Genomic DNA, 26,116 nt, shown 5'->3' with positions numbered 1-26,116 from the left:
GGACTACGGTCGCCGGGACTTGAACCCGGGTCCCGAACGTTCGTAACCTAAGGCGCTAACCACTGCGCTGCCGTCGTCCGACGGTAGTTAATGTCGAGCGGTGGTATTTGCTGTCGAGTGCCGTCACAAGTATGTGGGCATCATCGGGTTGCCATCTTGCCTGCGGCGTGGGGCCTGGTTTAAGAAAAGAATCGCCGGACGTAGCACTCAATATGGCAAAATTTTAAGAGAAGCGTCAGGCTCTGTTTGCAACAAAACGGAGGACATATCGAACATGTGTCGTAACTCGTTGTATTTTTTGTGGACACTCGCGGCAGGGACAATCACGATGCGTGGTGCAAGCCTTTTATGAACATTATTGAACATACGCTTTTTTATTTATGAATTATGGAGGCAACGGTTCAGAGGAAACATTAATTCTCTCCACTCGTAAATTTCATAGTGCAGTTTCCGATGTGCTCTTGTGGATTTCCATGAGTAACGAGTGGGTTTAATATTCAATCAAACATTTCTTTGCACAACGTCGGGCGGGATCGTTTACGTTTCTGAATCTTCTTCTTGTACGAGGTGTATAAGAAACTCCAACTAGCGCGGGAGCTCATTTTCCCTCGATCTGCCGTATCGTGTAGGTCATAATAGAACATATTAATAATTTAACTAATAATTTGTAACAATTAAACTAATAATTTACAACATTTAAGCCATTAATTTGCAACGCTTGATCTATTAATTCCTCACAGTTCAACTATTAATTAATAACAATATATTATTAATCTGAAATAATTACTCCATTAATTTTTAACAATTATACCAATAATTTATAACAATATCCTCCCATTAATTTAAAATAATTATGCTTTTAATTTATAATAGTCGTACCATTAATCGGAAGCAATTCTACTATTCATTTAAATTAATACCACCAACTCATAGCGATTAAATTAATGATTTATTTTGAATTATTTAGTATTAACGAAATCTTTCGAGTCTTGAAATGATATTTTGTTTCCATTTAATTTTATTTTTTAATTTTAAACATAGTACTTAATTGTTCACTTAACTGTTTCACATAAAATCAGCGCCAATGCAAAGTGTAACTGTAGAGTGTCTATGGATGAAATGTAATTCTTCGTGCTCGCTTAAAAGCCAAGGAATCAAACCGCGTTCATGGAATTGAAGAAGCAAATGCAATTTAATCGATGGCAACGAGACCTCATCACCCATTCATGAGAGCTACAATTGGTAAGTCGCATGGTTTGGTTTCTTCGATGGTAAGTTCAATGTTCAAATATGATTATATGGATCCACATACTATACCTATTCGAATTAATAAATTTCAATACACGCTACTTCTTTGCTATCAAATAATTTTACATCTGCTTTCGATGCTTAAAAGCTCTTTACGTAAATAGAATCCGAACGTAGTTACCTCCCCGTGATGGGGCCAGGTAATTGGAATCGTTTTCCAAATAATGATACATGAAGTACTATCCTGAAAGTGTAACGGTAATTTTAATATTAGGATTAGATTGCTATTGATAAATAACATATATTAATAATTCCGGGATATATCAAGCTAAAAACTACTTTAATAGTTTAGTCTAGTCTAGATTATTCAAAACTGTTGGATGAACTAGATTGGACTAATAACCCCCTACGGGGGCACCGTGGGACGTTGCGGAACGTCGTAGGATGCCGTGGGATGTAGTGGAACGTCGTGGGACGTCGTGACACAAGGGCTACTGCCTGTTATCTCATCTAGCAGAAAAAGCCTAGTTAGGTACTGTAAATCCCCACCTTCGCTAATTTATTTATGTGGTTGTGCGAGGTAAGCCGCGCTAGACTGCCACGACAACACTACATCAGCTCAGATTTCACTGCCATTACCATGTTCTGAAGAAGTCCAAATGTAACAAGGCTGTTTTGAGTTATTATTTTAAGTATTTGATGAAACGCCGATTCAGAGCCGCCTTTTCTCCATCCAGTATAGATTCTCCGTGGTACTCCCTACCGGTTGGAGAAATGTAACGTGGCTCTATCTATCTTTTAAATGAGACGCATAGTTCAGCAGGTCCTCATCTTCGTCATCAGATGTTCAAGTTCAAATCGAAAAAAAAAAAAAAAAAAACCCTCTATTGTTAGTCTAGACATTATCGAGAAAACACCAGTTTTGGTTTTCCTTAGCACAGAAAACCTGTTGCACTTTCAATAGAGTATTGTTGTGTGTTCCAATCCATCCCTTTGTAGCTTTGCTAGGTAGTAATCATTTGGTTACCAGAATAATTTTTGGGCAGTACCTCTTTGGAACTGCAGTACTTCACGACAGAAATTGAGATGGATTTAGAGATAGAGCACCGCCTCTTAAAGAGTCCCATATTTCCCTCTATTTTTATTACTATTGGGACAAGACTCTGAGAACGCCGGCTGACCTTCGATTGACACAAAAGCTTGGGTATCCAAGATGTGACATGGTAAGGAGATACCTATATATTTAGCAATACGCTGGACTGGATAATTGTGCCGAGGAGAAGAGAAAATATTATCGAGACGCTGAGTCGGTAACATTTGGAATAATACTAAAATGGTAAAGAGTCTTAAAGCCTCGAGACGTGCGACAAACGTGTTTATTCTACGTCCCGTCTATGTATACCGATATAAATGTTTATTCTGTACTTCGTTCCGTCTGTGACATTGCATCTCAGATGATAAATATGTTGCCGGTAATTTACCGACCGCAAAAATTGACGATCCATCGGATTCAGATAATCATTTCTTTCATCACATTTTAATTTCCTGAGCAATACGATTCTCATCCTTAACGCTAGAGTATAAAGCAGATATTTTGACAGATATTTTAACAACCAGTGGTATTTCATAAGCCTTTGACAGAGCCAACAATAAATACGTGTGCGTGTGAGCGCGCATGTTATGTATGAACATATTTGCCATGTTCGTATACACAAATTTAAGAATTCCATTAGAGTGGGTAAGACTCTTACAGGCCAGAAAATATTTCTCAAGTAAGGCACTTCAATCGATTTGTTAGACATCGTCGTGCAGCGCTTCTTGTGTCAGCAGCACGATCGTGTTTATAGCTAAACCTTATTGTATTATGTAAAATTACATTTATTTAAACAACATTCTTCTGTATCACATGAAATAGTGTATATTTACTTTAAGTATATTGATGAAAATTATGAAAAGCAGTTCAGTTTATATTCTTTACCTTCAATGATAAGGCAGACAAGAGTGTTAACAAAACGATGCCAGCGCTATGACTAACGGCCGATTTGTAAAACAAACTTCCGAATATTAAGAGCATTACTCCCTCTACTGGAGTTTCCAAACCTGTGTATACGAATGCGATGCTTACAATGCTTATGATGCAGGAATAATCAGATATTCATTGACGTGTGTTGGTGTTGGTTCTTAGATGCACAGATATACATACGTATATAACGTGAGTTTATATAGAAACGTGAACAAGAAAATTGTATTGGACATAACGTGAAGTTAGTCAGAAAATCTACTTAATAACACGCATGCGCTGTAGCTTTACGAATCAATTTTTGATTTACCGTTACGTGTAAACCATATGATATTGTTTCGTAATTAAAATGTAATTTATAAAATGGATTAGGTAAAATTAGATGAAACTAATAGTAAACTGTTGAAGAATGATGTATTATAAATAATATAGGATTCTTTATTGTACACTTTCCTTCCATAAATATATTTTCAAGGTTACTTCCTTACCGACAATGATCCGAACCTGTCTGAACTGAGCGAAATATTTGTTACTAGTGGATGATGCCATTTTGATATCCATAGTGTTGCTTATGGTGGTGTCCGAGTTTGAACGGTAGTTTCTCTCTTTGTGCATGTTTATATGTGCATAAAAAAAATTTACATTCTATTTTGACGCGAACTATTAACAAAGGAAAACATGTTCTGAATACAAGTGAATAATGAGAGTGTAAACAACTTTTAAGATCATGCATGACACGTTAACCTGAAATATTTTCCATTGTCTTCTGCTTCTCATTGATTTTACGACTTTTTATCAAATAATTACAGTTTTGTTAAATATATATTTGATAACTGTATTTCATACAATTTCTATATTCATTTGCAAGTTGCTACTGTTATTGTGCAGTTATGACATATTTTAAGGAAAACGTGAATTGTTCTTTGAGGATATTATTAAAGTCTAGTACTCACTAATCATAGATTTTCTTTGTGCACAGGTAAGCAGTTTGTCTAATAATAATAATAATTTCATAAAGCAAATGGCTCGAGTGTTAGTTTACGCACGCCCTGTTGATGCGATCTTCATGGATATAAAATTGGGCAGCAAAACAGATGTAAGTACCTTTTGAAACATCATTCGATAAGAGAACTTTGACCGTACTGAATAATATATTTTGTTTCTATAAATCTTGGTTAATATAACATATTAAGCTAATGTTTATGTACCACTTTCTTTAACTATTTCAATATGACAAAGTAAGATTTGCTTCTTTGGCTGTTGTGACGCAAACTTGTGATTTGTAATAGAAATGAAATTTAATTGTCGAATTAGAAATAATTTCCCATCATGGTACATAAAATTTTATATAATGTATCTCTCAATTGTAAGATTACTTTGGCCAACGCGCTATGATCTCTTGCGTCTATGGCTTATATATTATGGCTCAATAATAATACGTGGATTAAAAATACTAAAGTGATGCAGAAAGTCTATGATCGATGCAACCTTGTTGCTTATTATTATTATCAATATAATATATGATTGCTCCGTTGTAGAATAATAAGTTTATACGAATGCCATTACTTTTGCAATTAAATTTCATTTGCATATTTTATTTTATAAAAATAGGAATATTGAATTACAAATGATTTTCATTAGTATGTTAATATTTAGTATACTGATTATGTTTGCCATTTGTGTTCCTGTTATTAATTTTATTAATTTTCCTAGGCTTGTAGAATATAAAATTGATATTTATGCATATATAAATATGTTTTATGTAATATTAATGTAAATCACTGATGTATCGTGAAATGTTATCTATTTATTCGCATGATACCAAGTGAATTAATAAAAAAGATGCATGTTACAGATAAGATTTTTATCATATTAATGCGTTGAAGCATACGAGCGTTGAAACAACGTATGTTATGGAAAATATATTGCCGTATAATAGATTAAAACTCACACATGTACCAGAAACGTTCGTCACTGGCAGCGTCCGTCACCTTTTCACTGATGTATTTATGTTAGTATGTACGGGCATTGGATTCAGCTGAGGCATGTTCTGTATTGTATTATATAACCTTAAATAGAGCAGGTCACACGAACGTATCGTTAGTTATTCGTTATCAGTTCGATGAGTATGTATTTTTTATGTATGTCCAGCGATTATTCTATAGCGAATAGTTGGATCGGAATGAAAATTTTTCTATTTTGTGCAAAGATTTTTAGATTTGTTTATTATAAATCATTTGTTATTGCAAAAAAGTTCCTTTGTTGTTTGTATAAATCAAATTATTTACAGTTTTTGACGCACTTCGATGTCGGTTTAGATTAAAAAGAAATATTTTTTGAGTTTTGCAACACAAGGTCCCGAAGGTTCTGTTAGGCATGGTTTACGCCACAGTCAAGAACAATCGCTATTTTTGAGAAATGGAATTTTATCGCTTCGACCATCTGCGTGACAACGCTCTGATAGTACGCGAGTAATTCCGCCAACTCTGCAAAACAGGCAACGCTCGTATGCTGTGACTTCTACGTACGTGCGAAATTACTGTGAAACGTATGTCCGTTTAAACGCTCGTGTATCCTTATGCTCAGGTTTAATTTTGCGCATGCGTTATGAAAGATATTGCTGCTATGAGTTCATATACAAAATTTTTCCGCGGACAGTTATAACGAGGCACAGATATATTCTTATACAAATTGGCAACATAGTGAAAGGGAGGAATTTTGCATATGTCCCTTACTGTCCGAACAGCATTGGGACAGTAGTTTTAGTATAGTCTAGCGTAGAAAGTACGTTGAGCAGCATGTACACGCTGAAACGTATTGTAATGATGCTTCGCATCGACCAAAGTCTCATGAAATGACATCAGTATATCAATATATACTCAATAATATATAGCCAATGGCTTTGCTTATCAATTAAGAAAATATATTATTTTCTGCATCGGTGCAAGCCAACATACATCATAAAAGAACAAAAACCATATTTATTTAGATATTTTCCACCGAATTGGATACAAATATTTCTATTTTAAACAATTCATGGTGATTTTTGTAAACATCTTGAGTTGTTTCTTTATATTTTCAAATGATATGGAATTTTTAGAGTTCTGCATGGTGTTTGTTACTCCGTCGTACACATTTTATTCCTCATTTATAATATACAATTTGCTAAACACGTAGAAGGACCGCTCGTTGCTTTGTACTAATTCGCTACCGGGAAGAATATACTCATGAAATAACGTTAAACAACCATGCTAAAAGTATTGTTTGCGAATCTGATTTTTCTTACATTTGAATATAGTTGATAGTTGAATATAGTCGACTTCGCTACACACTAGTTTGAAAATATCGATCGGCCCTGTCCCATGGTAAATGTTAGGAGTTGAGGAAAAGTTTCTTAGTAATTCTAATGGAACCGTAAATCTATACAAAATTTACACCTCTCTTGTTATGTATGTAGTATTCTAGATTTGTGCAGTTATGTATTTCATGTTTTTAATGGTAGAACCTGGCTGACTCATAAACATGGCGTCATAAACCGTTCTTTCTAGTACCTAGTGCAGTGGCTCTATACGTAGCTTTTTATCCTACCCATGATATTTATGGCACGATTGACTTCAATTACTAGACTAGGACTGTTTCATAGATTTTCCGTTTTTTAGGATGTTACATTAGGTTTGTATATTTTTTTTCAGCCTTCTGAATATGCAATAAGAATAAAGGAAGAGCCAATCGATCCAGAGATCTGCGATGATTTATCGCCAGTTGATACGAATACAGAGAATGAAAATGAGACAGCGATGTGTGAAGGTGAATCTTCGGATGGTGTTTATTGTAGAAATCGAGAATCCGCGTTTCCTCGAGAGAGTACATACTTAGAAAATAACAAATCGAATCCTGATAAACGAAAAAGTAAACATAAAGCACCTTCAAACAACAGAATAAGTTGCAATGTTTGTTTGTTAACTTTTCAAACTAAACATTTATTGGAACTGCATAATAAATTATATAGCTGTAATGTATTCAAGTGTAATAATTGCACTGCGATCTTCAGTATGCATATTGCGTTGATACGTCATTTAAAGGCGCGATGTCGTATGAAACAATGGTCCGGATATAGATGTAATTTTTGTAACCGAAGTTTTTGCTATAAAAAATATATCCAATCTCATTTATTCCATATGCATGGGAACGCAATACTGTCTGGTGAAAGCAAAATTACGAAAACATCTCCTGAATCGTTAGGAAAGTCGAATCATTCGGATGATATAGTCATGGCAGAATCAAATACTTCACACAGTTCCTCCCCAAAAAGCGTAAATAGCTCGATAAATATATCTTTCAAACTATCTAATAGTTCAAACAATACACCCACCAAGGATTCGGGCAGCAAGATCAAGTCTACGCATCCGAAATGGTTAAACGATTCGTATGGTACACCTTCGAAAAGGATGAAACAGACCGTCCTTACAGACTTTATATCGCTGTACAAAGATAAACCGAATGAAAAATGGGTTAGCCCGAAAGAAGTTATCGATACGGAGAATATTCCTGTTACTGCGACTATTATTCCAACTTCAACGCTCGAGACATTTAGCAACAAGACATCAACGGCTTCAGAAGTTATCCAGATGTCTACTTCTGTTAAGCGAATCGAATCTCCTGTTAGGAAAAGACCATTTGTTCAAATTCATGTGAATTCCAAAACAATGATATCTTTATTAAGGGACGAAATAGGAGCTGAATCTGAAGGCTCTAATACCTCGCACAATATATCTTACAACCTTAGGCCAGTAAAAAGATGTTCTTCTTCTTTATATAATTTTTACGATTTATTGGAGTTTGAGGCCTTTGGAAGATCAAGACAATCTTTTAAAAGAAACAAGTCCCGCTATCCGTTTAACCAAAGTGAAAGATCTGCACCTGAAGCTAAGTGTAAAGAATGTGTGGTCCGTTTGGAGAAATGCGACAAATTCTTGGAGCCTACTAGTTTTGTGTCGAACGGAGACAAAGATGAAAAGGAGAAGGAAAACGAAAACGAAAACGAAAACGAAAACGAAAACGAAAACGAAAACGAAAACGAAAACGAAAACGAAAACGAAAACGAAGACGGTTTCAAACAAGCAGTATCGAAAAATGTGAAAGAGAAATTTGAAGGTTTTCGTGAGACAAGCTCGGCAGGTTATTTGCCTTTGGAAACTGGCACGATTGCGTCAAAGCGATTCAATGAATTTGTAAAATCTTTCGTTCATAGATTAATCGTACCTCGACAAGAATCGGTTGAGTTTAAGAAGAACTCTAAGGTCGATCAGCAGAAAATATTTCAATGTCATATTTGTAAAAAATCGTTTTCTTTGAAAGAGAACTTGCGCGAGCACGTGAAATTGTCCCATGCGATTTACATGTCGAGCATATGCAACGCACGTTACACGTCCATGAATAAGTTACTAACTCACTATCTACGTCAGCATATTGTGTTTAAACGAAGGGAATGTTGCGTGTGTTATGAGAAGTTTGACACGTCGGCATTGTTGAAGCGGCACATGATATTGCATTGTTTGAAGACCATAAGATCAAAGAAGGACGTTCTACCGGTTGATGTTGAAATAAATTGCAACGCATTCAAGAAACAACACAAATGCCAAGGTTGTCGCAAACGATTTTGGCTATACTCGTGCTTGAAACAGCATGAGAATGTATGTCGTCGAATGAAAGTCTCGATACATAAACAACGTGTACCTCGTGTAAACCATGTGTCTCGGTCGTTGAAAGAACCAAGTGACATGGGACTCGGCATAGTACAGTCGCCTGATTTGGAGCAAACGTTGGATGTTCCGGATGGGATGACAAGACCTTTGGAAAATTATTTGGCTCCGAGTACGCTTATTACGGATGATACTTTCTCTTCGTCATTCGATACAGCTGCAAAGAACAAAAGGCTACTTAATGGGATAGCATGCGTGAAGGGTTACCAAGCGGACAAGATGAACGGAACAAAGTTTCCTTGCACTACTTGTGGGACACAATTCCGAACATTTCAAAATTTGTGCATACACGAGCGCACCTATTGCCAAACAGCCACCAAAAAGTGTAACGTATGTAACACGATGTTTTCCACTAAAAGATTATTACAGCTTCACATGCTTGCTACCCATACGCCTTTGTGCTCGATGAACTACAAATTCTTTTGTAAGTTCTGTAATCAAGGATTTGTTAAGAAATCGAAAGTTCAAATTCACGAACGACACTTCCATATTGGAGAGAATCCTAGACTGGCGCTGAATTCCGATTACGTTTTGAAAGATAAACAAATCTGTAATATATGCCATTTGTTATTCGAATCCTACGAACATTTTGTCGAGCATAACACGTATTATTACAAGGGCAAAGATTTTTTATGCGCAGTATGTGGTAAGTCGTTTCAAGGAATGTACAAGTTCCATCATCACAACAAGTTGGAGCATTATCCGGGCGAACTATGGAAATCGTACGCTTACAAATGCGATACTTGTAACGAAGGCTTCAGCTACGAATCACATCTCCACGCACATAAGCTACACGTTCATTCGCACGATTCGCCCGCTGACGAAGCGCGCGACCACGATACATCGGATCAGATACATCGCATGTGTTCATGATTCTTTCGATAAATTAAGATAATCATAAAATAGGTCGTTTCAAAATCAATTTTCACGGTACTATACAGAAGATTCGGCTTAGATTGAGACGTACGATAACATGTCAAGTGTACACACACACAGGCGCGCGCGCACGCACGCACGCGCGCGCACACACACACACACACACACACACACACACACACACACGCGCGCGAAGCAAATGATTTCTAAAGCGTTTTTTAAGTCATGTATTCGAATTTTCCATGATACGCATGAAATGTATTGATATTTGTTGAAATATACTTTACAAGTCAAATCAACGCTTCTGACCTAGTACAAACTGAGCTCGACTCAAACATCGAACACTGAATGAAGTTTGAGTGTCAGCCCTAGGTGCTTCCTGTTCATTGTTTGCGATGGTCTCAGTTTGTTGAACCAGAAGATGTCAAGCATCCTAGGCTAGACGACCAGCCAGAAAACGAGTGAACTAGATATTCCATACTGCCTCTAACTTTATTTAATATACATCGTTTTGTTCACTTGAGAGATAAAGATATCTAATCGCGTTATCGTATCGTTTACTAAGTGCCGCTTGAAACAGCTTAATGAAAATTATGATAGATCGAGTAATAAATTTGTCTGCTTTTCTTTGAACGCGTTATATTTATGTGCTCTTATATACGTATATGTTTCTGTGTGCGTGTGTGTATTTTATCAAGTACGTCGTGTTCATCACCCTATTTCATTATTGTAAAATTTGTTGTTAAAGGGAGTTTTTCGTTCGGCGTGCGCGTTTGCTGATCTTCGTATTTTATAAATTGTTTTGGGTTAGCGTAAACGTTTGAAAAAGTTAGAAAATAAATGAAGCTAGGGTAAGTAAATGATGCAATTTCTTTTCTTAATTGGTCTGATATTGGTCATTTCTCTTCTATTGCAATGTTTATTCGTTATAATTATTCGTTTAAACGTTCGCTCGATATAATATATATAACATTCGTTAAAAAATGAACAAACCTATTAATGAATCTGATATTGAGATTAAAAAAAAATTCATTTCGTTTATCACACGTGGAATGATTATATGATAAGTTTCATATTTGACAGATGACTAATTTAAATATGGATCGTAATTACAATTTTCATTATGAGATGATTTATTTACTTACGCAGCTATCGATTAATGACGTCGAATGATAATTGTACGGGAACGATAATGCTTTGCAATGTGCAATTAAACTATTACGTTAAATATTCAGTAAATTAATATTTCAATTTCCATCACAGCGCTGGTCGCACAATTCGATAATCGGGAGCAATATGAGATCAAGAACGGTATGTATCGTTATGAAAGCGCGAATTAAAATTGTCGTATTAGAATTTCTATAAAGAAATAAGAATTGATGTTTATATCAAAGAATAGTTACAGCGCGTAATCGAATAAATTGGTTGTTTCACTGCGGGAAAATGAACTATTTCCACGAGCTTTCGCAACGTTGTACGACAACGGTTCTGTCGTACAACGAAACGAACCGTTGAACAATTATAAAAACTAACGTTTGTATTTTCTAAAAATTAGAAAGCTGGTAAACTTAATAGATTGCTCGGGAAATTTGTAGATTTTATTAGTACGATATATACTGTTTTTACAAATGTAGGTATTCTTTAATAAATTACATTTTCCAGAAAATAACGTAAATTCTTTGCCCGTGTAAACCACGATATTCGTACAACCTTTGTTGCTGTACGAACCAACACTCTCGCGTCCGAAACGTTGTGTATGACTCGCGTTAATTAAAAGACGCGACATGAAGTTAAAATTATGTCTTTGTATACTCGGGACTCGAAATAGGGTGTACTGGTACCATTGTATACAGCACTTTGATTCGAAACGTTTTGTACAAGTAACGTTAATTAGAAGATTGAAGCTACGTTTTTGTTGAACCATCAACTAGAAAATAACGACGTATTTGTCGGATTATGCTTTTCCATCCTGTTTTCACCGCGATGATCGATTAGCAGTGAGTGCGCTAAAACAAATCCTCTTTATGGAAACATGAAGCGTCTTTGTGACAGAAGAAGTGCAATTTTACAAATTCTGCCAATAACCTGGATTTTGACATTTAAACCGAAGCTCCTATCGAATTTAATTTAAAGTATGTTAAGATGAATCGTTCGAGTGAAAAAGAAGAAAAGAAAAGACATCGAATTAGAGGAATTCCAAAGAGAACTTCGCCAGTTACAATCTCGAGTAAAGTTTCATCGGTATGGTAACTTATGCAAAGTTGTTCAATGTTGCCGAACATCACTTAAAGTGAAACACGAACGAAAAGCAGAGAAAACATTTTACTAGATTATAGATTTGAATGGCAAAATAGAAATCACTCTAAAGAAAAATGGATCTCTGCCCAATACGTATCCTATGGATGGAAGGAAATTTTGATAAAATCCAGATGTGTCTGATCAAAATTGGGGTGTGAGAGAGGCTAGTCATATTTATCAGGTCGACGGTTGTATTGCGTTGCAATTGCAGCACGGTAAGTTAACGAGAATTGAATTTCAACGGAGGAGATCCGGAGTATGGGTGCCAGCCCGGCCCATTCCATGCATTACAAATCCCGCTCGGCCTTTGAACGCGTCTCCGTGCCGTGAAATGATGCGATATCAATATTGCGGTGTACAGTTACCCATACAACACTCGACAAAGCATTCTAACCTGGCCGACATTATTACGATAACATGTACGTTCCCTGATAACGTGACACACGACACGGGTATAATATCAACGGCGTGCTCTAACGTGCCTCTGTTATCCTGTCGTCCTTCAGTCACGCTATTTTCACCTCGGCCCCGAATGAAATTCGTGTGCCGTATTTCCCGTTTGGCATTCGTTCCTCGCTGCGGCCACCTGATTGAAAAATCTAACCCAAACGTAAACCCGACATATCGATGATATTCACTTTTCATCGAGGGCTATAATTTATGATCGTGCACAGGGCCATCAACATTGCGCGCTTGTCGTTTATAAACGAAAGATAAGCGACCGACAACCACTACTGATGCATGCGTTGTTATAGACGGCGCACAATTATACGCGGAATTTACTGTGTGTTGTCGACAGTTTCTTGCGAATATCGCGGTAACTAAGCGATATCGCTTAGTCGATTATATGTATTTAGGAAAAGGAACAAGTTGTTCAGAATCGTGCTTTCTCTCCCTCCACAACATATTTATGTCTTACTGGAAAGAGGACTAACAAGAGGACGGCTCAGAGGCAAGGAATTTGCTAGATCCGGAAATGTTGATACTTTAGTCTAGACTTTTTATTATAGCTGTACTTAAATAATAAAACCTAGAAGTAGTTGTTTATGATTGAATCCGATTATGTTTGCCCGAGATTTGTGACAGTGGGCTTGAGCTCGAGGTGACACAACTGGTCGCTAAACATAACCACGGTCACGGGATGGACGTTTTTACCCAACAGTGGTATGGAGTAGTTGTATAGGTCTCCTTAAAAATATAGTTGTAGCGGCACACGGGCTCGAGGACAAATCAAGCCACGTGTGGTTTTGCCTCAGAGTGTCAATATCGTAAGACACGTACATTGTATTAATAATCAAACTCCGGGCGGGAACAATGTCGACGCTACGCGGAACTGCCTAGCAACGGCGATTGGAAGTCGGTATCCCTCGACCAATGTAAAACAAAACTCTTTTTTTTTTTCGTGCCATCTCCTTGGAGAGTTACACATCGTTTTGACGAGCAGTTAATATACCCAGCGTCCTAGCGAACATTTTTGTGTTTCGAAATATACTCTACGTTTTAACAAAGAGTTATCCCGTTGACCGTGGATTCGTTATCGAACCTAAGATCATTGTCATTAGCATCTCGAGTGTCTAATCATCGCGGTAATTTGTCAAATTCTGTAATAACCATATTTATACCAGAAAATATTATCTCTATTGTACAACAACGACGGCTAATCCAAATGAAGATTCGTTATACGCCTCTAATCCTAATGAGAACTCGACATATGTATATTTAATAATTATATTTATTATATAAATACGATATAATAAAAACTAAAAAAATTATATCGTTTTTATTTCGGTAATTTGATACCGGGTTGAATTACATCGATACGGATCGTATCTGACGCCGAGGTGTTCCTCTAGCGAGCAGTTCCATGACATTGGCGGGGACAACTCGTGGTCAGTAGAGATGTACGAGAACCCGAACATCTCGGGTACTTGATACTCGGATCGAGTCAGCAGTTCTTTCGATCGGCTCCAGATTCTAACAAGTTTGAAAAATCTGTGGCGGCACTCGACAGCAAATACCACCGAACGACACCAAATAGTTTGGGACGACGGCAGCGCAGTGGTTGGCGCCTTAGATTACGAACGTTCGGGACCCGGGTTTCAAATCCCGCCGATCGTAGTCCGATTTTTCTGCCGCGATACAAAAATGAGAAGAAAATGCAGCAGTATATCCCAACACTAACACCAGCACCTACAACTGTCACAAAAAACTTACTAACTACTACTAGACCTCAAATCGATCACGGATAGTGCATAGTACGTGATATGTAGTGCGAAAATTAAAATCAGAGTGCATCAGATACAGTTTCTTTTGTGGATACTGTTCGGGATTTGGAATGGCCGTCAGTTTATGACTCGGGCAGCGCATCTTCATTTTGCCTGCCTTCCCGAGCTGTAAATATTTTCAAGGATATGCACCGTCGAGAGTACAGGTAATCCGGGGAAAACCCAGGGACGGAAAGTCACGATGTACGGACGAGACGCAGCTGCTGGTGGGGGAACAACCCCCTCGTGTAAAACTACATAGTATTCAGTCTGAATCGTAGATCGTACAACCGTCGTGATCAGAACTCTTCTTGTAACTAAAAGTGCAAATAAAGTGCCAAACTATACTAACACTCGATATATTCAATTTACCTCCACCTTGAGTGTTAATTCATTCAAGGTTCGCGATATCAACCGATCGGTTGGACCCGGCCGATCGCCATTTAGTTGAGAATTCGCAACGGACACTTCTAACGGTCATGTTCAACAAATTTTATCTCTATATACGGTTCTTCAAATTTCCAAAAACCCGACCCTGACAACGAACAACTCGAACCTGATACGAGTATCGGGTTCTTCGAGTTCTCGTACGTCTCTACTGGCCATATATCCGGGCACTACTGTAATTTTAATTCTCGTTATCGTCGTATAGCGAATTAGAGACAAGGTGATTGATAAATTAGAGCAGAAGTGTTGTAACGTCAACGTGCAGATTTGAGATCTGTGTGTCGCATAATTTTGTACGAACACGACGATAGACGATCGACGACAGAGCGACCACGACAGATTACCACGTTCTCTGCTACACGTAATTCTGACGTCAAAGTTTCAGCTCGTCGGGGCTGGTTCTTCGCTTGTACTCTATGAAAACATTCCATATATGTATGTACACGTTGAAAGTATATTCCGAGCGGCTTGTATCCGAACTTTCCAACTGTTAATTCGAAGCAGAAAGTCAAAGACAATCACGGTTTATTTGACTTTCTGGTCTTGTCGCTAACATTCTCCGAGAAGAATTTTAGTAGTTTTGCAATTCGTATGTCTACGTCAATTTGTTTTCCTACAGTTTCCTAACCGTAACGATTAGCGCAGCGATAGCTTCAAGAAGACAAAAGGATTGCAAGAACGAAATTATATGTTAAAAATACACAAACATAAAAACGCGTTAAAAAACGTAGAGCAGAAACGGCGCGGATGACTAGGAAAAATAATGGTAGCGAGTGAGAAGAAACGAGGTGTTAAAAATGAAACTCGTTCGTACGTTTTCCATGCATGCTCTTACATTCATTTCACTTGCAAATTTTACGATTGATCTTCGGTGTGTCGCGGGGCCGTGTGTGCTCGTCCCAGTTCCATCCTTGAAATTGGGTTTGCGCGTCACGACGGATATCACCCGATTGCAAAATCTAAACAATGCACCGAATTAGCGAAAATCAGCTTGCCTTGCCCGTAAACGGGCACCCAGATGAGAAATATTAATTGGATGGAGCTGTCTCGCGGGTATTTTTTAACCGTGCTTTACAATCGGGCAGACCGAGTAATCGTCGACATGTTCGCGCCGTTTTGCAAGTAACGCGGTAAGTAACGCGGCCGTTAACGAGTCCGCCTTGACTTAAAATCTACTTCCGCCAACTAGTTCGTCTGAGAGAAAAAAAGAGAAAAAAAGAAGAAAAAAGAAAGGAAGAAGGAAAGGAAAAAAAGAGGAGTTGAATTATCTTAAATTCCTTGCGATAATTGGGTTAAGCGCCGCTTAACCGGCCGCTTAACCGGCCGTTTCTCCCGGATTCACCACTGCTGAAGATGCATTTCTTCGGTTGCATTCCTCCGAAATCCAATTTTATCCCGTCGATTCGAAAATGGAGCGCGCAAGACCTTGTCTGGACAACCCGAGCCACGATGATTTCGCAGAAAAAGGAGTCGAATGCGGTTTTCGACTCCGGCCTGGCAACGACCGAGGCGAGGTCTAATAGAAAATTGAATGCGGTTCGATTATCCTCGGTCGGTAAGCTTCTTATCTATATAGGGAATGGGGCGGAGTGACCCGCTTCCGGAACCACCTAGAAGAAGAATGGCAGGACAAAGCGAAACCTAGCACGACCTCGATGAGAAAACCGGGGACGAAGGTAAGTTTGCTTTTTTGTCGCAAGACCGGTATTAGGAACTTAATTTCAATCCTTGGACGTGAATTTATTGTTCGAAATGGCAAGTGTCCTAGCCAGTGAGCCGATACAAGCGATGTCTCTGCTAAACGACGTCTTAATTACTTTCCTTCGCACCCTTCTATGATACGATGGCGACCATTCAGTCTGCGACCATTGGAAGGATAAAATCCTTCTCTTTATTAAGCAGTATGTCACGAGTTCGCAAGTTTGCACAATCCTTAGGAAAGATCGGTACTTTCGAGTGGGCCGGCTGCTTGGAATTCACGGCCGTTTTATACAGAAGATAAACGAGTCTGATCCGACGAAGGATCACGTCGCATTTTACCAAGATGTCACACGCGTTTCACTCTCGTGGCTTGATCAAAGGAGATCAACTGCTGGATATCCGGGATCTGCGGGATCTTTTATACGATCGCTGTTGTTAACTTAACGAGTTGCCTTATTTTTAATTAAATCGTCGGCGGGAGTCTGAACCCCGTTGGGAGCGCGAACATTTCCGTGCTCGGAAGAAGGATCGTCGTTCCTTCTATGACGGTTCAATGTCCTTTTTCTTTTTCCCTTTTCTTTCCTCCCTGCTCGTTCTGTTTAGTTGCGTCGAGTCTGACATAGGCGGTCTTATCTCATCTCATCCATCTTGCCTCTGAGCCCCTTTATCAAACGGCACTCGTACTCTACGTACATAGAATAGCCTAGGTTGCCACCAGCCAGTCGTCTTCGAATCCACCACGGGCCAGATCTTACGAACATTAATAATCTTACATCGAGCTGTCTGAAAGGGTTGTGGGAAAGCGCGGGAAAGAGCAAAGAGCAAAGAACAAAGTAGCAAAGCAGCAAACGAGCATATAGTTATGCTTGTGGGGAAGAAAAATTTATCAGGAGACAAGAAACAAGCCTTTAACGCGTGTATTTATGTTGGCAAAAAAGAAAGTTTTTCTATTCCGCCTCTTTACCATACACGGATGTTGCTTGTAGTTCCGCTCGCTACCGACTATGAAATTTCCATGGCAGGTTTATCGATACGTGGCCGATATGGATCGCGATATAAACGGTACCGTTTACGCTCGCGAAACTTTAAAACTCGGATATGTACGGAGCATCGGCGCGCGACGATTCCTAATAATCCCGCCTGGATCCTTGAGAAGCAAGTAGTTGCAACTTTCTCAAGAAGATAAATATCGAATGTGTTACAGGAATCGAGTGAAAAAGTTAGGCGGTAATTGAATACAAGTATCTGGCGTGCATCACCGAGCCCGGGAATAAATCTGCAAGTTTAAACGTTGAAAATGCAGGTTTCTCCCGAACGCTGATATTTCTCCGGACTTTTTACGTTCGTAGGAAAAACGCGATCGAAATTAGAAATTAGAATAAATATATCAGGCGGAACATTAATCTTTCGTTATTAGCTGATCGATACCACGATATCATTCAATATGCTTTATTCTCCGGTCGAATGTAATTATTTTTTGTCAACAAAATGCAACCAGTTAACGAGCATTTTTATCTCTGCACGTTTCTCGCGTGAAATTCTAACGTTTCTGTAAAATTCTGGATACGCTCTGCCGATGGAAACGGCGCACTTAATATTTGTAACAATCGCAGAGAGGCCGAGTATCCCGAGAACCTTAACGACGAGACGAGACGAGACGAGACAAGACGAAACTTTCAATTCTTCCTGTTCGTAGATTTGCGCCAAGTTTGCCGCCTTAGCTAGCTAGTAATAAGCGCGATCATAAAATGTAACAGGCACTAAAGCGGACAGGAAGTCGTTGATCGATTGCGCTGCATCGAATCGTAGAGTTTCGTGCGACGATATCGCGTGCAGGCGATAGGCGATAGGCGATAGGCGATAGGCGATAGGCGATAGACGATACGCGATACGAGATACGAGATACGCGATACGCAATGAAAACTCTAGGATAGGTGTTCTCTCTGTTTGTCGGTTGTGCAATAATCAACGGTGATATATCGTGTCGCTTCGTAGCCCACATTCACCTTTGGTCGACTTTATGACGGTTTAATGAAAAATCGCGGCGATCCTTCACAAACCGCCATTGCGCGAAATTTCGCTGAAATGATTTGTCAAAAACAGCCCGAAGGGATTTCTGCCATCGAAACAGGTTTTCGATCGCGAATATTTCCAAGCTTATCCAGAAAAATTTCGTCGCACGCCACGCTCGTCGATGTTGGCGCTTTATGCCGGAACTTGTACTTGGAAAGGGCGTTCGCTGCAAGAGCTGCACGGGTTTTTTAAGTGGATTATTAAAAGAATCATTTCTTTGTTGACCAAGGCATCATAATAAAGTCTCTTTGTGTGCTTTCAAGCGGAACATCATATCCTTTTCTGTCGCTACACGATGGCGGACTTTACGAGGCCGCGCTTTTCAGAGCTCGTGAACAGCTTTTCGCTTTGAAGCAATAAAAGCTGCCGTAAAAACTTTTAAATACGTTTTATTCGACCGGACGTACAGGCCACTGTTATCCTTACGCCTGTGCAGACTGAAAAACAGACAGATTCTTGAGAAACGTGCGTTTCCATTTCCTTTATGAAACTCACGTAATTAGTCGAAGATTACGAGGATACAGACAATCGCGTTCCAATGAATCGTAACTGCCTCTCTGTTTTGTTCCGTTCGTATTTCTGTCGTTCGAAAGTTTCCTAGATGCCATTCAAAGGGATAATATCAATGGGAATTTCGTGGCGGCCGTTCGACGAAAGACAAAACGAACATAGAACGTAGAGGATTGAACGCGAGAAAAATGGCCGCTCGCAATAAGAGAAGACTTCTTCGTCGTAGGTGCAAGAAAGTTTGAGAAGAAACCCGACAGAATTACGCGCTATAAATCGTTGACTATTTATTGTTTCTCGAGTAACTGCTTTGGAAGTTCGTGACGCGGCCGTGTATTCGATCGAACGCGCAACTTTCATGCACCTTTTAGAACGCGGCGTTCTGTTTTCTGTTCTGTTTCTGTTTTCTTCGATGAACGATATTCAAGAGGTTTGCACGAGAAATTTACCGCCAAAACTAATCGCCATCGAGCGCAATCGATGAGTTATCATGTGCTTACTTCGTCCAAATATTATTGCGACACGCCGGACGACGGCCGATCCTTGCTCGTGAAATCGTGTTTATGGTTTCAATTGTCAGCTACGTACTTTGAAATGTACACGCACGAATGAAAAACAACGGGTTTCATGCCGGCTCTACGTCTCTTCCCGTTTATGTTGTATTTTTTTACATTTTTCAGTTTCAACGCACGCGTAGTCCAAAAGGATTTTTAAATTGCTCCCAGCGAAGGGAAAATATAACTGGTGGTTTTAATACGTATACGGGCATTTTTAATAAAGTTTTCAGCATTTCGAATCGTTTTACGTGTATCGCGTTGATGTTACAAATAGGTATTCTTTTTACGTGAAATTTTCAATCGAAGCTGAAAGTTAATTGAAAGCAAACATTATCCCGTGGGGGGGGGGGGTATAAGAAGAAGTGACATTGCGATTATATGCGTGATATGTGCGATATATGTGACTCAAAGGATTCACGTTCTTCTCGACATAGATTCGAAGGATATTAACGTGGGCAAGAATTAAACACGTTAGATTGTCTCGTTCAAGGTGGTTCCGTTAGTTTCGGTCGAAGGGCGATCCGAAATGTTCGGAACGTCCTGTGAATCCATCTGGCTTGGTCAAATCAACGAGTTACGTGAAAAGCTCGATAACCTGCACGCTAAACGTTATGGAATCGAAGCTGGAACCTGAAATCGACGTTTCACGTTGAACAGAGCTAACGAGAATTTATTTTCGGGGTGAAATGAATTTCTTTAGGAGCAGACTTTGTGGTGGGGAGTCTGCTCGATCTGAAACAGACGGCAACACCTCAAACAGCGACTTCCGAAGAAAGAACATTGTCTCCTGGTGAAAAGAAAGCCGGAGTGAAAGAAAGATAGCCGCGACGAACGAATTAACGTAGGTATATATTCGAGGTGGCAAGGTGGATTGATGGGCCGAAAGAAACGGTGTCGACGCGAGGCAATCGGTCGACGGGAGGGGGGGGGCGAGATAATACGCTCGTAAGTAGACAATGGGATTCCATTATCTCGGGCCAGGCTGCCTCGATAAATATCGTACGAAGTTAACGAGCTCGCTAACGATTTACGCGCTGCGAACAGGAAAAACGAGGCGAGACAACAGAGGCAAAAAAGCGACGTTGGAAAATAGACGCTGCTAACGAAACGTTTTCACTTGTAATTTCCTATAGGAGTGCATTAAACGAGACAACGTGAAAGGAACGAGCGAAAAAGAGAAGAGGAGACGGAGCGACGAAGACGAAGAGACGGAAACTACGAACGGACAGAGACTGTGAAGCAAGGAGGGAAAAAGAGAGGACACGATTCCGTAAATAGGATCGTCGTTCGAAATAGACACCGAGGTTCGACGCAGCAAGAAATAGGGGAAAGAAGAAAGAGAGTTGGAGAACGTCGGAACAAAGGGGAGCAATGGAAATAGAGGGAAAAGTTTGAGAACGGAAAAGGACAGTAAAGGAAACGAAGAGAAACAGGGGGGTGGGGCGAGAGGGAGAAACAATGGAGAAATAAGATAAAGATGAGCTTTTGTTTTCCGTAGGAGAACAAATCTAACTTGTCCCGATGTCGAACGGAGATGGTGGGTGGCGGGCTTGGTCGAGCTCAGCCCTGTCCGCTCGTCGCCTTCGACTCCGTCAGCCACGGAATTTCCAACGGCTTCGGCATTGATTGCACCCCGGAGCGAATTACATCCGCAGGCTGGGCACTGATCCTCGACGAGGCAACGGAACATCGAGGCGCAACGGTGAAATTGATGACGATGAGCATAGGCGTGCTCCTTGTCACAAGCCGAACGCGAAACGAGCCAGTTGTTGGCCGCCTACTACTTCCCACCGGCTCCAGATAAATTTTTGTAAATCAATTCGCCTGACATAATTTTAATCAAGACACGCGACGCCTGCGACAAGCATAAATTGCTGCAGTCGTAGTCCCGTATATCAGTTTCTTTCGCGATGAGAAGGGGCGCAAGTACGCCAAATGGCAGGATCGTGTGTAAATTGAAGCCGCTTCTCGCCCGTGATACTTATTGTTAGTACTAATACCGTAGTAACTTAATCGATAAACGATATTGCAGTGGTCGTTGGTTTCCAGCCCGCAGAAATTCACCGTTGGCCACGGCCGTTCGAATGCCGACAATAACGATATTAACGCGACCACGGAAACCTGAAATCAATAATATTATCATAATTAATTACGGCGAATTCGCGTTGATCAACGATTCCGCTAAGAATTAATTGGAAACACCGCGAACTAGCGCTCGATCGCGGCATAAATTTCCGGTTGTGCTTTAAACGGAGCAAAATATGCTTTGTTCCGTGATGACGTATTCACTTGCGATAACGAACTACTTGGTTCTAGTTGGTGAACTACAAACTATCAAACGAATCAAACAAGGTGGATAAAAGATTAAATCGATCGATTTGAAAGGAGTAACGATTTCAGAGGAAATGGCATATACGTAGTAGCATTTTCTACCACTTTGTTTTTAAGAAAGGGGACGAAGACGACGGTCTTCTTCGTTCTAATTGTAAGTTTGAGGAAATCTCGGTGCCGCCATTTCGGTGTACGTACATGGAAACCGCCATTTTATGTAAACAATTCTTGCGCCTACCTTATCGATACAGGTCCGAACAACACGATAATGCCATCTTACAGTGAAACGAAGAGATCACGCTTCAGGGAAAAGCTACCATCTGGTGTTAAAGGCCTCGATCGTTCTAGAGGTTCAAAGGTGCAAACTTGTCGCACGAAGCTTCAGAAATTATCGAACTTTCGGTTTTGTTCACGTAACACGAACCAACTCGTTTTCTACATTTTTTTATGTTAGTATCACGAGACATTTTCTTTGCTGGAACAATTTTGGATCGGATATCTCGAGATTTAAAGGTGCTCACTCTGAAGAATTTATACTACGTTGAAGTTTAGAGCAACTTTGTCGGTAAAGCGGCGAATAAACGATACAGACAGCCAGCTTGTACGTTTTAATTGCTTTTCCAATAAAGCGAATTAAATTGCTCGAGCATAGCGTACGGTATACAAATAACGAAACTTGGATGTCTTTCTCCGAATCTACCGTATATAGTGCAACCGTACGTATTAAGTAACCGTAGCAAAACCAAACGTCCTAGTTTATCCGAATCGGAGGAACAGTTGTAACGAACGCGTATCTCTTCAGCGTGGCTTTTGTTTCTGTTCGTTTCTCGATCGTCTGACTCGTTAAACATACTTGCGGCGTACAGGCGTATATAAATATTTCACAACGTTGAAACCAGTCAAGCGCTACAAAATGATCGGCAAAGAAGCTACTTGAACGGATATTCTAGGTATAGTGTACTCGAGAGTTACCGTACAAATGTCAAAACCAGAGATCCAATAATAACGTCGGAGCCTACTTTACAAGATTCAGACCCGTTTCAGCCGACTCCGAGCGGCAACGAAGCCCTAACTCTGACCTCGAACAGTAATAGGACTCCCATTATCGAGGTCTTCCACTAGATTCAGAATTGTTCCCACTCCAGGGGCAAACATTGAAATAATGGTGTCCGCTGAAGTTTGACGTTATCACGTCATCGACGCGACGGTAATCTAGGAAACTCGAATCGTTCTGCTGAACCAAGGCGGAAAGGGAAAAAGGAAAGGGAGATCTACTTCGGCTACTTCGTAATTTTTCTTGCTTGTAAAGTTACCACTCCGGAATGGTGGGTAGGGTAGCAGCCGTTAGCGTTGGCTCGGCTGCGAGGGAACACGAATAATGGACCGTCCCGGGCGAGCTGGTAAAAACGTATGCGACGCGATCGCGAGAAAAACTTTGAAAAACGAAGACTTATCCATGGCGCGAAGGTGAATCAGCCCGTAGGCGTGGAAGCGTATTCGCGCATACCGTTAAGAAGCAAGGATTTACGAGGCTGCTTGGTCGCGTCCGCGTTCTCGAAAGCTCGAACTTTGTCAAATATATTAAAAGCTGTCTGCCAACTGGCAAGCTCGACAAAGATGTTTTCCCCCTTTTTCCTGCCTCTCTCCGTGTCGCGCCGCACACTTCACGCCTTTGTATACACGGCACCGCGGTGCTTCCATAGGCGTAAACTGTCGGCAATACCCGCGGCAGTTTCTTTTCTTAGCCAACGAAACGGTCGGCGAACGACTTTTGAAAAACTTGCAAGAACTTACACACGGCCGCTCACCTTTTCGTAATAACGTGCATTTAACGGAGAACCGCCGTGCTAATTAATAATCGTACATCGTACATTCTTCCCTTTTGTTTATTAGGTATCGCGTCGTGCGTCGATAGAAAACTGGCTACCTGCTATCGCCCTTTTCGCCTATTACCACTCGCTACTCTGTTATTCCTCGTCTTTCACCGTCCCATTTTCCATACTTTTTCCGCGACAGCATCGAACTTGGCTCTCTAAACGTCCACCTTTCACCGAGTCCAACCGCTCGCTCTTTTTCATCGCCGTTATTCGTGATGTACGATTCAGCCAGGTTCATCGGGACACTCGATCCCCGTAGAGTTTCTCGAATAACTCTAGCCGCCTCACTCGCGCGATCGCTATCGCGTGGAAGTGGTGACGCGCGAATTCAGAGCGAATTTCCCGTTCACGAAACCGCGCAACCAAGCGAGCGAACATCGCAGCCCGCGTTAGCGTTCGAGCAAACGTCAACGGCAACTTCTCGTTTACAGATGTTGCAAAGTAGAAGCGTCCAAGTTGATGCAGTTAGCCGACGCCCTTGCCGCGTACGTGCACGAGAGAAAGCAGGTGAAAGAAGAGAGGTCGAGGACGTCGTTGGAATAGCAATGTCGGCCGTTTTCACCGATCCGCCCACACACTGTGCTCGCTTTTCCCCTTGCAACGCCCCATATCTTCGGACGCGGTTCGACGCGGTGAGTTTATATCGCGAATAGCGCGGTGGCCGCTTCGAAGGCATTCACCGAAAGAAATCAGCATTTCCGAGACACGTTCTTTGTCTCTGGTTCGGCGCGTGATATCGCGATATACGATAAAGGGACAACGTCTGCGAGGTGATTCGTAATAGAAACTCGTGAGAAATTATTTCGTTAACAAGCGAGATTAAAGATTAAAGTTGAAATTACAGGTTGAACGTGTTGCAAGGAGGCTGTTCATTCGTGACACTTGGAACTCATTTACAGGCTGTGCAAAACGCGATAAGGCGAATTTTGGTGAATGTACGTTGAAGTTGGAAGGGCGACGGAGAACGTATTTAGCAGACATGCTAAACATATTCTCGTGTTTGCCAAGTATACTCGACTGAAACGCTGCTGAAACGTATAATTCCTGCTAATTAGCAATTAAAGCATCGGAACTGTAATAATCGGGGGAACGTGGAGACCGGCGAAGGAACAGATCGATCACCATCTAGTCGCGTCGCAACTCCCAACAGATGGCTTTCTTTCCGTCGACTTTTCCGACAATAACCGTGCCAACTGGTATACCGAGATTACCCGGCCAGCTAGTCCGTTTATCTCGTCGCAGCGACGTCGTTAGTCCTCTCGCGAGAAGCGAAGATTGATGAAGCGTGTAAGGGCGTCGGCTCGCACTCCAAGTAGCTCTTTCTCGTTTGCCCTCGTCCCCGTTTCTTTCTGCCTTTCTCTCCCCTTTCTTCGATGCTGGTTTTTCTACCGATTCGTTTTACTAGCTAGCGACATTACTATCCCGAACCTCTCGTTCCACTCGCCCTCCACCAGCTTTCCACGTCGTCGACCGGGCTCGTGGTCGTTCTTTACTTGCCACCTGTAATTTGTGGTTACTCGAGTTTGATTCCTCTCGGATCGCTTTTATCCCGGCGAACGCCGTCGCGTTCATCCCCTGCCGATCGATACCGTACTTCCATGCGAAATCTATCTTTCAGCTGAAACGCGGCTTGTGAATTTTTTACGGCTCTTTCCCTCTATCTCGACCCTTCGCGCGCTCCCTCCGTTTCGACGGCGATTACTTGGTAATCACGGGGCGACGCCTGATGGATATCTCGCGATAATTAGTCGCGTCGATTTCCAATCGCCGGTCTGTCTGGACGAGCGCCATTTCGCTGAAATGACATCGCAGGCAAACGAATCCTGGCGTTACTTCTTTTATGGACCAGGTATATCCGACGGGGAACAGATAGGGCACGAGAATATTCTCAGGTATCCGCCGTTACGTTCACGTTGTTTCACGAGCCGAGGTATTTTATCTCGATCGGATTATACCGCTTTAAAATAACTTAGCCCTGACGGCTGTTGGACGGTCGATAATCGCGGTAATCGTTAATAAAGTTGTAACCTCGTTGTCTCTATTCCCGAGTGTTTATAACGCTGTTTGAAATTCTTTCGTTTGAAAAATTCTGCGCATTTCCGGATGAACGGATGCCGAATTTCGATCGTCTGCCAGTCGAATGATAATCGCGCGC

The 26,116-nt window shown here is 40.7% G+C and overlaps 1 protein-coding gene across 5 annotated transcripts; it reads left to right on the top strand.

The window, feature by feature from the left end:
- The first annotated feature begins 3,803 nt into the window (after positions 1-3,803).
- Positions 3,804-10,934, top strand: LOC117210186 (zinc finger protein 420-like). 5 transcript variants are annotated; one of them, XM_033452950.1, is made up of 4 exons: positions 3,804-3,862; positions 4,248-4,364; positions 6,961-8,272; positions 8,339-10,934. In XM_033452950.1, exons 2-4 carry the CDS (start codon positions 4,290-4,292, stop codon positions 9,901-9,903), a joined length of 2,952 nt encoding a protein of 983 aa, XP_033308841.1. In that variant the 5' UTR covers positions 3,804-3,862; positions 4,248-4,289; the 3' UTR covers positions 9,904-10,934. The 5 variants fall into 5 exon arrangements, with proteins under 5 accessions (XP_033308841.1, XP_033308843.1, XP_033308842.1 ...); XM_033452952.1 differs by having other exon boundaries at positions 3,813-3,976; XM_033452951.1 differs by having other exon boundaries at positions 3,813-3,997.
- The last annotated feature ends 15,182 nt before the right edge of the window (positions 10,935-26,116 follow it).

This window comes from Bombus bifarius, unplaced genomic scaffold (genome assembly GCF_011952205.1).
Source record: "Bombus bifarius isolate JDL3187 unplaced genomic scaffold, Bbif_JDL3187 scf7180000008199, whole genome shotgun sequence".
Taxonomy (NCBI): domain Eukaryota; kingdom Metazoa; phylum Arthropoda; class Insecta; order Hymenoptera; family Apidae; genus Bombus; species Bombus bifarius.
This window is presented reverse-complemented; position numbering and strand designations above follow the sequence as displayed.

Coding starts and splice junctions, on each gene's coding strand:
- LOC117210186 (XM_033452950.1), top strand. CDS start 4,290: ATGGCTCGAGTGTTAGTTTACGCACGCCCTGTTGATGCGATCTTCATG. Junction 4,365..6,960: donor AATTGGGCAGCAAAACAGAT/GTAAGTACCTTT, acceptor ATTTTTTTTCAG/CCTTCTGAATATGCAATAAG. Junction 8,273..8,338: donor TAGTTTTGTGTCGAACGGAG/ACAAAGATGAAA, acceptor ACGAAAACGAAA/ACGAAAACGAAAACGAAAAC.